This window comes from Oncorhynchus clarkii, chromosome 10 (genome assembly GCF_045791955.1).
Source record: "Oncorhynchus clarkii lewisi isolate Uvic-CL-2024 chromosome 10, UVic_Ocla_1.0, whole genome shotgun sequence".
NCBI classification, from domain to species: Eukaryota; Metazoa; Chordata; class Actinopteri; order Salmoniformes; family Salmonidae; genus Oncorhynchus; species Oncorhynchus clarkii.
Window position 1 is genome coordinate 45,806,683 of NC_092156.1, and position 12,312 is coordinate 45,818,994.

At 41.5% G+C, this 12,312-nt stretch overlaps 1 protein-coding gene and 1 pseudogene across 1 annotated transcript; one reads left to right on the forward strand and one right to left on the reverse strand.

Annotated features, from left to right (window-relative positions):
- Window positions 1–391: 391 nt before the first annotated feature.
- Window positions 392–1,604, reverse strand: LOC139418619 (cystatin-B-like; annotated as a pseudogene).
- Window positions 1,605–3,280: 1,676 nt separating this feature from the next.
- Window positions 3,281–11,526, forward strand: LOC139419592 (thiosulfate:glutathione sulfurtransferase). Its single transcript, XM_071169565.1, has 4 exons — window positions 3,281–3,900; window positions 10,641–10,763; window positions 10,971–11,133; window positions 11,257–11,526. The coding sequence occupies exons 1-4, from the start codon at window positions 3,774–3,776 to the stop codon at window positions 11,309–11,311; spliced, it is 468 nt and encodes a 155-aa protein (XP_071025666.1). The 5' UTR covers window positions 3,281–3,773; the 3' UTR covers window positions 11,312–11,526.
- Window positions 11,527–12,312: the final 786 nt, after the last annotated feature.

Below are 12,312 nucleotides of genomic sequence, written 5' to 3' on the forward strand. Positions count from 1 at the left end.
CTCTTACAATGGGTGGGGCCCTCATTTGGGTTGCATACAGCAGACACCCAATTGAGGGAAAATGCTTTCTGCAAAAAGAAAAGGAAGACTGCACACCACAATTGACACTCCCCTTTCCTGTTGCCAGAATTATATTTTGATGTCCAGAACCAACTCAAAGTCATTGCATGTGTGTCTGTTTTGATCTATTTAACTGACATAATCCCTACCTGATGTGGTACCACGCAATCATGAGAAACATGTCAGTCACTACTAGGGATTATGGAATAGGTGTATAGTAATTGCTGTGATAGAGAAATTTCAAAACCTCCAAACCTCCAAAACACAGAAATGAAAGAATAAGCACTTCGCTGAGTGTTTTTTTGTTTTAGAAAAAGAAAAGTCAGCTGCCAAATGTTTATTTACATTGTAGTCCAAATACATTTAGTCAAAAGGCGCCAATGGCCTTTAGTAAAGACAGACCTTTACCAATGTAAGTATACAATACAGTATAGTACAATACAGGTGAGCATAAAAACAAGGGTACACATGATCCAGAGCAGGCATGGAGGCTGTTGGCTGGATTATGGGGATGGCATCCTCTGCAGGGAGTTACAGGTATTCAGAAGAAACCAATAGGGTCATTGTGAGTTTTTGGAGTCTGTACTCTATGCAGCTCCAGTTTCCCGCCAGCGTGGGGTAGTGTTTTATGGACGCGCAGGTGCATAAATTCATCTCCACCAACATGGACCTATGAGAGAGGGAAGGATTAGGGCCCGATGAGTGACGCATAGGTGATAGAGAGACGGGACTCTCAAGGCTCATACGTACTGAGTAATGACCAATTTAGTGTTTACAAATCTCGTACAGTAAATGTTCACGCCCTATACATTTGTGACGCAGAGTCAATGCTTCGAAACCCATACAGGGGGTGTGGCAGGGAGTCACAGCTCTCACAGTGCTCAAAAACAAAATGACTCCCCCCTGGAGTTCAGGGTTTCCCCAAACTCGGTACACGTTTTGTTTTATGATTTAAACTTTATGATTAGTTCATTATTTTAATCAGCTGTATAGTGTTTGGGCAAAAAACAAAACGTGCACCGAGTTTGGGAAACAAAGCTGTAATGGAACCGAGACATTTATTTTTTCTAAACATAGGCTAGAAAGTAGAAAGAAAACGACTTTAAAATACACAATCTCACTTTAATGAAGAAGTTGGTCCCAGCAACAACTTGGGTTGTGAATGTTTTGGTGGTGAAAACATCAAACTTCTTTCCCAGCTTTCTTCTCTGCATGTGGCTTCATCTAGAAACATGTAAAAGACAAATCGGGCAGCGTTCCAAATGTATGCTATGTAGCCTGTGCGCACGCACACCTTGAGTCCTATAGGTTTGGAATGGAATAACACTGTCAAGGTAATTATTCAATAACCGTCAAGGTTGATGATTACCACTTCATCAAGCTTGCATGAGTGTTCTATGTTGAAAGAAGAGTATATTCAGTTGGACAGCTAGACTATGCAGGCTAAATGAAGTAATTATGCTCACCTTATCGCATATTTGCTGCACTTTGGGCGTGGCATCGCTCACCTGGGAAACAGCGCCACACATCATCATGAATAGTTGAAGTTGGTTAGTTACAGCTTAAAATACCTACTAAAGATTACGCAAATTAATGTTTATATTGTCATGATCACATGACTTGAGCCAATTTTTTTTTTTTTAAGGTACCATTATAAGTGGAGAAACGGCTGCTCTATAAAGCCTATGATCAACACAAAAAAACATAGGGTACTTAACCAATCTTTAACATTTGTAGCCAATACATGTTTAAATCATATATTTTGTCATTGAGGGTATATAACCAGAAAGGTGCTCTTTTGTTGATGTCTAAAAAATTGAAAACCCCCTTCAACCTTGGAATAGTTCAGGCTACAGGAAGTGGTTCCGTCACGAGTGCACCACTCCACCCCCAGTACCCCGGGGCACTGAGCATAATGACTCATAGTGATGGGAACCGAGGCTGCAGGAAGTAGGGGTGCTAAAATAATATTTTTTCACAAAAGTAGTGCACTGGGCCTTTACTAGTATTAGCTGACCAATATAGACCTCTGTAGCACAGGCAAAAACATTTACAAAATCAGCATCTCTGCTTTGGCAAAAGGGTACTTGTATAATTAAGAACAGTATCTTGCAGGATTCAATAGTTGGAATTGTAAGAGTTGTTGCCCTGTCCCTTTCTTGTCATTAGAATGGAATCCAGAAATAACTAAATCCTGTCCTCAAACATTTACATAAAAATGTGCAAAGTTATGGGAAAAGACACAAAACATCCACATCAAATTAAATATTTTTCTTGATCAAATAACATGGAAAACAACCACTTTTTGTGCAGTATTAATTTACTATCCATACAAACTACTTAATGTAAATGTACATTACTGTATTGTACATAGGCTGGTCATCGAGGTTTGTACCTGCAGACTTTCTATCACCATGAAGAAAAACAACGCACAATACAGTAACTGAGTACATTGAGACATCAAGTGGTTTGTGATGATGTGGCTCAGTTGGTAGAGCATGGCGCTTGCAATGCTAGGGTTGTAGGTTTGATTCCCAAGGGGGGGACCAGTATGAAAAAATATGCACTCACTACTGTAAATTGCTCTGGATAAGAGTGTCTACTAAAAAGGAATGAAAAGACCATTTCAGTTTTCATATAGAAATACGTTGCATTTGCAAAGTATTTCAAGAAACTGGAAAACATATATCAAACAAGTACTTTTATATTCCACAAGTATTATCAAATTAACTGTTTTGAAGAGATAATTATCAGACTCAAGTTACAAATACTGGTAAACACTCAAATACATATAGTTTAAAAAATATCACAAAAGTAGTGCACTGGGCCTTTTCGAGTCCTGTACTAGTCCTGTGCTAGTCAATGCCCCCCACACAAATTGAGGTCCATACAGAAATGGTTTGTCAAGATCGGTGTGGAAGAACTTGACTGGCCTGCACAGAGCCCTGACCTCAACCCCATCGAACACCTTTGGGATGAATTAGAACGACGACTGCGAGACAAGCCTAAGGACAAACTCCATATTAATGCCCATGATTTTGGGATGAGATGTTCGAAGAGCAGGTGTCCACATTCTTTTGGTCATGTAGTGTATGTGCCTCACGCCATTGCTCTCTCTCGTCATCTCGCTCTCTCTGCTGTGTCTGCTGAGCCGTTGGGCCTGCCCTGCAACCTCATTGGATAACGCTCGGCAGGCTTCTTGCTAGCTGTCAATCTAATTGCAAGCGATCTGGCCCATGTGCCGAAAAAGTCATGGCTCAGCTTCAAGAAAACTGTTGCTTTCAAACTAGGGATTTAGTGGCTAATTGTGGTAAAACAATAATTCTGCTCATATATTATGCTTTTATGAACAACACATAGACACATCCAGCGCAAAGCGGGAGGTTTAAAAAATACTTTCTTAGTCGCCAAAGTACCAGAGCATGTCTAACTTTAGGTTGAATGTGACTTCACTTCCGTTTTATTTAATAGGCTTTCTTACTTACGTAGATTTGACTTTTTTTGTATATAAAGTCATTGGGCTGGACAAGGGCAAGACACAGCCAGTGATAAAATTATTTGAAATGATGTCGCTCTTTAACAGCTTTAAATGTTGAACAGTTTGAGTCACCAATGACACTTGCAGGGCGGGGAGATAGCCTACATAGAGGGAAAGCATGCACTTAGACACGTAGACTAATAACTCTGGACATTGTTTCAAGCGACGTTCAAAGATGCTTCTCGTGCTATGCGCGCTGTCGGTGGTGGTCGTGGCAGAGGAGACGCACTGTGGTGGCACGCCCGACCGATTGTGTGATGTGAAACCTGAGGCAGTCTACTACAAGGAACCACCGATCACAGGTAGGCTATTTCTTGACTCGTAACAGGTGCAACGTCTAAGGCATTCTAACTAGTACTGTGCATATTGTCGATTTTCAAATATGCAATGCACTTTTCTAGCCAGGGTATCTGGGACACTATACCGATACAAATTAGCCAACAATTCACTAAATGTATTAAATTGAAAAGTGTGCATAGTTGTAGACAAGTCTATTTGTATGAGTTCCAAAGAGTCAGTAATGGAGTGGGTAATGGAGGTCAATAAGTGCTCAGTCATTTTTGATAAAGTGAACGCCAACAGAGTGACATAAACTCAAGATTTCACCACTACCTAAATGTTATTGGATTTTTTTGGGAGGGGGCACAATTTCGCATGTACACTACATACAGTGGGGCAAAAAAGTATTTAGTCAGCCACCAATTGTGCAAGTTCTCCCACTTAAAAATATGAGAGGCCTGTAATTTCCATCATAGGTGCACTTCAACTATGACAGACAATTAGAAAACAAAATCCAGAAAATTACATTGTAGGATTTTTTTATGAATTTATTTGCAAATTATGGTGGAAAATAAGTATTTGCTCACCTACAAACAAGCAAGATTTCTGGCTCTCACAGACCTGTAACTTCTTCTTTAAGAGGCTCCTCTGTCCTCCACTCGTTACCTGTATTAATGGCACCTGTTTGAACTTGTTATCAGTATAAAAGACACCTGTCCACAACCTCAAACACTCACACTCCAAACTCCACTATGGCCAAGACCAAAGAGCTGTCAAAGGACACCAGAAACAAAATTGTAGACCTGCACCAGGCTGGGAAGACTGAATCTGCAATAGGTAAGCAGCTTGGTTTGAAGAAATCAACTGTGGGAGCAATTATTAGGAAATGGAAGAAATACAAGACCACTGATAATCTCCCTCGATCTGGGGCTCCACGCAAGATCTCACCCCGTGTGGTCAAAATGATCACAAGAACGGTGAGCAAAAATCCCAGAACCACACTGGGGGACCTAGTGAATGACCTGCAGAGAGCTGGGACCAAAGTAACAAAGCCTACCATCAGTAACACACTATGCCGCCAGGGACTCAAATCCTCCAGTGCCAGATGTATCCCCCTGCTTAAGCCAGTACATGTCCAGGCCTGTCTGAATTTTGCTAGAGAGCATTTGGATGATCCAGAAGAAGATTGGGAGAATGTCATATGGTCAGATGAAACCAAAATATAACTTTTTGGTAAAAACTCAACTCATCGTGTTTGGAGGACAAAGAATGCTGAGTTGCATCCAAAGAACACCATACCTACTGTGAAGCATGGGGGTGGAAACATCATGCTTTGGGGCTGTTTTTCTGCAAAGGGACCAGGACGACTGATCCATGTAAAGGAAAGAATGAATGGGGCCATGTATCGTGAGATTTTGAGTGAAAACCTCCTTCCATCAGCAAGGGCATTGAAGATGAAACGTGGCTGGGTCTTTCAGCATGACAATGATCCCAAACACACCGCCCGGGCAACGAAGGAGTGGCTTCGTAAGAAGCATTTTAAGGTCCTGGAGTGGCCTAGCCAGTCTCCAGATCTCAACCCCATAGAAAATCTTTGGAGGGAGTTGAAAGTCCGTGTTGCCCAGCAACAGCCCCAAAACATCATTGCTCTAGAGGAGATCTGCATGGAGGAATGGGCCAAAATACCAACAACCTTGTGAAGACTTACAGAAAACGTTTGACCTCTGTCATTGCCAACAAAGGGTATATAACAAAGTATTGAGGTAAACTTTTGTTATTGACCAAATACTTATTTTTCCACCATAATTTGCAAATAAATTCATTAAAAATCCTACAATGCGATTTTCTGGATTTTTTTTCTTCTCATTTTGTCTGTCATTGTTGAAGTGTACCTATGATGAAAATTACAGGCCTCATCTTTTTAAGTGGGAGAACTTGCACACTTGGTGGCTGACTAAATACTTTTTTGCCCCACTGTATACAAAAGTGTGACACCACTTCAAATGAGTGGATGTGGCTATTTCAATCACACCCGTTGATGACAGGTGTATTAAAAATGAGCACACAGCCATGCAATCTCCAAAGTCAAACATTGACAGTAGAATGGTCTTACTGAAGACCTCCGTGACTTTCAACGTGGCACCGTCATAGGATGCCACCTTTCCAAGAAGTCAGTTTGTCAAATTTCTGCCCTGCTAGAGCTGCCTGGGTCAACTCTAAGTGCTCTTATTGTGAAGTGGAAACGTCTAGGACCAATAATGTCTCAGCTGCCATGGGTTTCCATGGCTGAGCAGCTGCACACAAGCATAAGATCACCATGCGCAATGCCAAGTGTCGGCTGGAGTGGTGTAAAGCTCGTCGTCATTGGACACTGGAGCAGTGGAACGCTAACTGCCCCAATGCATAGTGCCAACTGTACAGTTTGGTGTAGGAGGCGGTTTTTAATGGTTTGAGCTAGGCCCCTTAGTTCCAGTGAAGGGAAATCTTAACACTACAGCATACAATGACATTCTAGATTATGTGCTTCCAACTTTGTGGCATCAGTTTTGGGAAAGGCCCTTTCCCGTTTCAGTATGAAAATGCCCCCATGCACAAAGCAAGGTCCATAAGGAAATGGTTTGTTGAGATTGTTGTGGAAGAACTTGACTGGTCTGCAGAGCCCTGACCTCAACCCCACCGAACATCTTTAGGCTTGAATTGGAACGCCGACTGCGAGCCAGGCCTAATCGCCCAACATCAGTGCCTGACCTCAATAATGCTCTTGTGGCTGAATGGAAGCAAGTTCCCGGAGCAATGTTCCAACATCTAGTGGAAAGCCTTCCCAGAAGAGTTGAGGCTGTAGCAGCAAAGGGGGGACCAACTCCATATTAATCCCTATGATTTTGGAATGAGATGTTTGACGAGCAGGTGTCCACATACTTTTGGTCATGTAGTGCACCACACACAATCCAGGCCGCTAGGGGGCCCCCAATTGGGGTCTCCACTTATTGTTGAGGGAGAATGGTAGAATACACCAGGTGCAATTTAAAAAATGTTGATTGTGCATCTGCAGTTTCTTTTATGTCAGTCAGTAGATATGTTTCCATTTACTTGTCCATTGAATAGTGTTTGAATTAAAAAAAATTACAATTAAATTTTGTGTCGATGATAAACAGCTGGACGTAATGATGTCCCACCCCAAAAAATAAAAACTGTATTTAAAAAAAAAAAAAAAAAGGTAGTTGAAGGGTTTCCATTACACATTTAGGCAAATTGTGCATTAATACATTTGGCGACAGCCTGTATGCTCTCACACCAATCTGTTTCATGTCTCAGGTAGCCCGTGAAAGCCAGCATGGATAGACTGCAATAATTGAATAATATTTGACATATTCTAATAATTCTCATGTGCCAACCTATCACACCAATGATTGACCACCTGAAATAATTGGATGGTGAAACTTGCATCCAGCCAACCAAAAAAAGCAAGGCGACGCCATTCTTGAATGTCAAGATAATCGAAAAAGACTGTTTCCATCATGATTTGACGTAATAAAGAAAGTTAGACAAATTAAAAAATCCACCCCTATTGAACAGATCAGAATATTGTTGATCTGTCGTTTCCATTACACACGTTGCAAAATGTATTTTTGGCGACACTACTTTTGTCTAATAAACCAGGGTCAACTGAAACCTGCCTTCTGACAGTCACTCAATTAGCCATGGTAGCTAACCATGTTTTTGATCGTTAGTTTGTCTAGCCGTCTATCTAAACTTGTAGTAATCATGGCCAAATACTGACTGGGCGCGCAAGGCAGTTGATTTATTTTATAGATCATGCCTCTCCCTAACAGCAGGTTGTACAGGCAACATTCCTGCCAGCTTTTGATTATGGTGACACCATTTATCAGATTGCAGAAGCCTTTACTCTCAAAACCCTTGGATGCTGTGTACCATAGCGCCCTTCACTTTATCACAGGTGACAGGTTTAATACTCCTCACTACATCCGTTGTCAGGAAGTCGGCTGGACCTCTCCAAATTCCCATATCACTTCGTTTCTCCCTTTTTTTCCCCCTTTTTGTCTAAGCCCAGCTGCACAAGCTTCCAAGATATCTCATTTCTCTGTTCAAGTATAAAGAGATAAGAGCACCAAACCTGCTCACAGGGTTGGTTAAATCTTGAGGTCCCTTGTGTCTCTGCCCACCTAGGTAAATCATCCTTTAGTTTTAATGCATCATCCATTAGTTTTAATGTAGTTTTATATATTTATTAAATATCATATTTAGTGAATTGTTTGTTCTCACCCTGAATTAATGTTTTACTTTTATTTATTCTGTCAGATGAACGTGTGGATACCATTTTCTAGTTCTCCAAAATGCACGCAGAGACAGTTGCAAAGAAACGTCTCTTTTTCAGGACCCTGTCTTTCAATGATAATTCGTAAAAATCCAAGTAACTTCACAGATCTTCATTGTAAAGTGTTTAAACACTGTTTCCCATGCTTGTTCAATGAACCATAAACAATTAATGAACATGCACCATTCCATTTCTGTTAGTCACATGTCTGTGGAACTTGTTCAGTTTGTCTGTTGTTGAATCAAATATTTGCACATGTTAAGTTTGCTGAAAATAAACACTGTTGACAGTGAGGACGTTTCCTTTTTTTTTTGCTGAGTTTTGCACGAGCACAATGACTGGAAGTTGTATTTTTTTGGGGGGGGGGGGGGGGGGGGTTCAGGTACGTTATACATTTATGAAACATGTTCCTTAGGCTGCCACTCAAACTAAAAAAAATATGTAAAAAAATATGTACAGAAGGAAAATAAGTGTTTGTATTGGTCCCAAAGAGTCCAGTAGCTTGTGTAATGGAGGTCAATGACTGCTTCCTCCTCTCTGTATGTATGTGTACACAAATACACCCCCTTGGAAAGGACACATGGGTTTCTACTTATGACTCCCTCTGATAAAGTATTAGGTGGACAGTATTAGGTGGATGGGCTAGGCTAAGTTCAGGACTGTTTCTACCGCCATGGTGCATCAGTCAGGATGTGGGAATCCAAGTACTGGTGTTTTCCATGCAGACACAGGAGCACATGGAAAAAGCTTGCAGGATAATGTTGTGGTTTTACTAGGGAAATACAAGAGTGAGACACAAACACTTGTTAACATAGAAGCATGACTGACAATTGCAAAAGGGATAAATAACGGAAATGCATCAAACTGAGAATAGATCTGACAGGAAATTGTACTAAGGAACATGGCAGCAGCACAAACTTTAACTAACTAAAAGGACCTTACTTATTCTTCAATAATGAAAGTTACTCACTTTGTCAGGGTCGTTAGAATGCATAAGATACTGTATTTACGATAGCACAGCTTCGCCCTTTGTCCCTCAGTCTTCCCGTTCTTTCACTCAAACCCATCCCCTTTTTCTTTTGTGTAACCAGCCTTCATATCTGTTCCGCCCGCTAGGGACGTTTTCCTTTATGACGTAATTTGTAATCAAGTTCTGATTTAAATATGTGTATGTGTGATTAGTTGGGTATTTAGTAAATAAATAATTAAACCCAATTTTGTATTGCTGATTCAAGTCCTCAACTGGCAGCTTCATTTAATAGCACCCGCAAAACACCCGTCTCAACATCAACAGTGAAGAGGCGACTCCGGGATGCTGTCCTTCTAGGCAGAGTTACTCTGTCCAGTGTCTGTGTTCTTTTGCAGATCTTAATCTGTTTTATTTTTATTGGCCAGTCTGAGATATGGCTTTTTCTTTGCAACTCTGCCTAGAAGGCCAGCATCCCGGGGTCGCCTCTTCACTGTTGAGACTGGTGTTTTGTGTGTACTATTTCAGGAAGCTGCCAGTTGAGGACTTGTGAGGTGTCTGTTTATCAAACTAAACACTAATGTACTTGTCCTCTTGCTCAGTTGTGCACCGGGGCCCCCCACTCTTTCTATTCTGGCTAGAGCCAGTTTACACTGTTCTGTGAAGGGAGTAGAAAACGGCATTGTAAGAGATCTTCAATTTCTTGGCAATTTCTCGCATGGAATAGCCTTCATTTCTCAGAACAAGATGACTGAGTTTCAGAAGAAAGGTCTTTGTTTCCTGCCATTTGAGCCTGTTAACAAACCCACAAATGCTGATGCTCCAGATACTCAACTGGTTTAAAGGCCAGTTTTATTGCTTCTTTAATCAGCACAACAGTTTTCAGCTGTGCTAACATAATTGCAAAATGGTTTTCTAATGATCAATTAGGCTTTTCAAATGATTAACTTGGATTAGCTAACACAACGTGCCATTGGAACACAGGAGTGATGGTTGCTGATGATGGGCCTCTGTACGCCTATGTAGATATTCCATTAAAAATCTGCCGTTTCCAGCTACAATAGTCATTTATAAATGTCTACACTGAATTTCTGAACAATTTTATGTCATTTAATGGACAAAAAATGTGCTTTTCTTTCAAACAAGGACCCCAAACTTTTGAATGGTTGTGTGTGTGAGAGAATTAGACACCGCTTAGACCTGATTAAATGTAAAAAATAAATAATAATAATTAAATAATGATTTTAAAAGCCTTAAATTCAGGGATGAATTGTGTGCCATTCAGAGGGTGAATGGGCAAGATATAATATTTTACGTGCTGGGCTAGCATCCCTGTGGAATGCTTTCGACTCCTTGTAGAGTCCATGTTCCGACGAATTGAGGCTGCACTGAGGGGAAAAAGCGGGTGTTCATCACGGTGTATATGGCTGACTGTCTGATTCTGAATGTGTTTTGTGTAGATTCAGAGGTGTCGTACAAGCAGTTGAAGACTATGTTTCCCAGCAGCAGTATTCAACTGTTTGACGTCCGCAATCCAGATGAGTTTGAGGCTGGACATATTCCTGGCTCCACCAATGTCCCTCGTGAGTAACACACAACGGCCCACTTATTTTGACATGTTTGTAACATTCCTAGAGCAGCACTGTGCACACTTTCTCTGTCATGTTTTGTTTGTTTCATATTTATTTTCTGTTATGATTCATGTTGTCATGTACTTTTATTTTTAACTGCTCTAAACCAATTTCCCATTGTGGGGCAATAAAGTGAAATACTTCTATTACTACTAACAGTTGGGGAACTCCAGGAGGCTCTGAGACTGAGCTCAGACCAGTTCAAACAGAGGTTTGGAGTACGTGCCCCTCATAAGGAGGATAGCAGCATTGTGGTCTACTGCCAGAGAGGTAGACGGAGTGCTACTGCACTTGACATAATGTGGGCTCTGGGATTCAGCAGGTGACGACCGTTTACAATCACTTTTTTTTTTGTCTGCTAGCATCATAATCTGAGCGTCGTGCCCATACATATGAGTTGTAACTACACCGATGTGCTCATCTCCTTCTCTTCTTTCTCCCCTAGAGCTCGTCACTATGCTGGAGGATACAGTGACTGGGTCCAGCGTGAAGAGCAGTGAGGTGTTTAAATTGCTGCAGGGCCATTCTGTGTGTTTTGAATTCTGCTTATTGGAACAAAAGAGATTTAGAAAGCATAGCCATTAAATCATGACTTCAGAGTAGGGGAAATGCTACACTGGAAATGACAACACAATGCTAGTCTTATTTCATAGTAATTGATTGATTTTTGAAATGGTTGTCCCAAACCAAATAAAGGTCAGGTGTGTGAATGTTACTGCTTTTGTGTCAGTGTGTATATATTGTATCTTTATGAATGCATGTCTGTTTGTATTTAATTCAGTGTTTATGAGAGTGCAGTTCTCTCTCTCTCTCTCTCTCTCTCTCTCTCTTCCCTTAGGCAGAGGAGGCACTAGGTGTAATTTGGGAGAGGGGAAGCGCTGTGACCGTGAAGTAATCCATGTCCCTGTCCTCCTCCTCACTGTTACTCCCCTGTGGTGGTGGAGCATGGGCCTGGCTCTTCTAGAGGGTGGAGGGGTTGTTTCGTGGAAGCCCCCCTCGATGAACTGCCACGTCCACAGGGTCCTGCGCTGGTCTTCTACACCGCTGTGAATATAGGAACGTCCCATTAAACACTTGGAGGGGAAAAGGGGTTGCAATAGCAGCTTGGCATCACAAGATGCGTCAATCGAAACCACCAAGCTACACTGCAGTCCCGATTTATAGCCACCTGAGGGCATTGGAGACTTTCATTTTAAGACCTCTGCACCAGGCTCAAATATAGCTATGAAGTGAGTGAGCTGTTAGGGTAAGATTTGTGGGTCTCATCTTACAGAGCACCGGTGTCCTTATGGTCCCTCCCAGCACTCCCAGAATCCCACTCGCAATGGACAGTCATTATGAGAGGTTCACTGGCTGACAAAACCGAGAGAGCTCGTTAGAAATCGGTATTAAAATAGCTGACGTGTACACTCTTAGAAAAAAGTGTTCTTCGGCTGTACCCATAGAACCCTTTTTGGTTCCAGGTATAACTCTTGGGTTCCATGTAGAACCCTATGTGGAA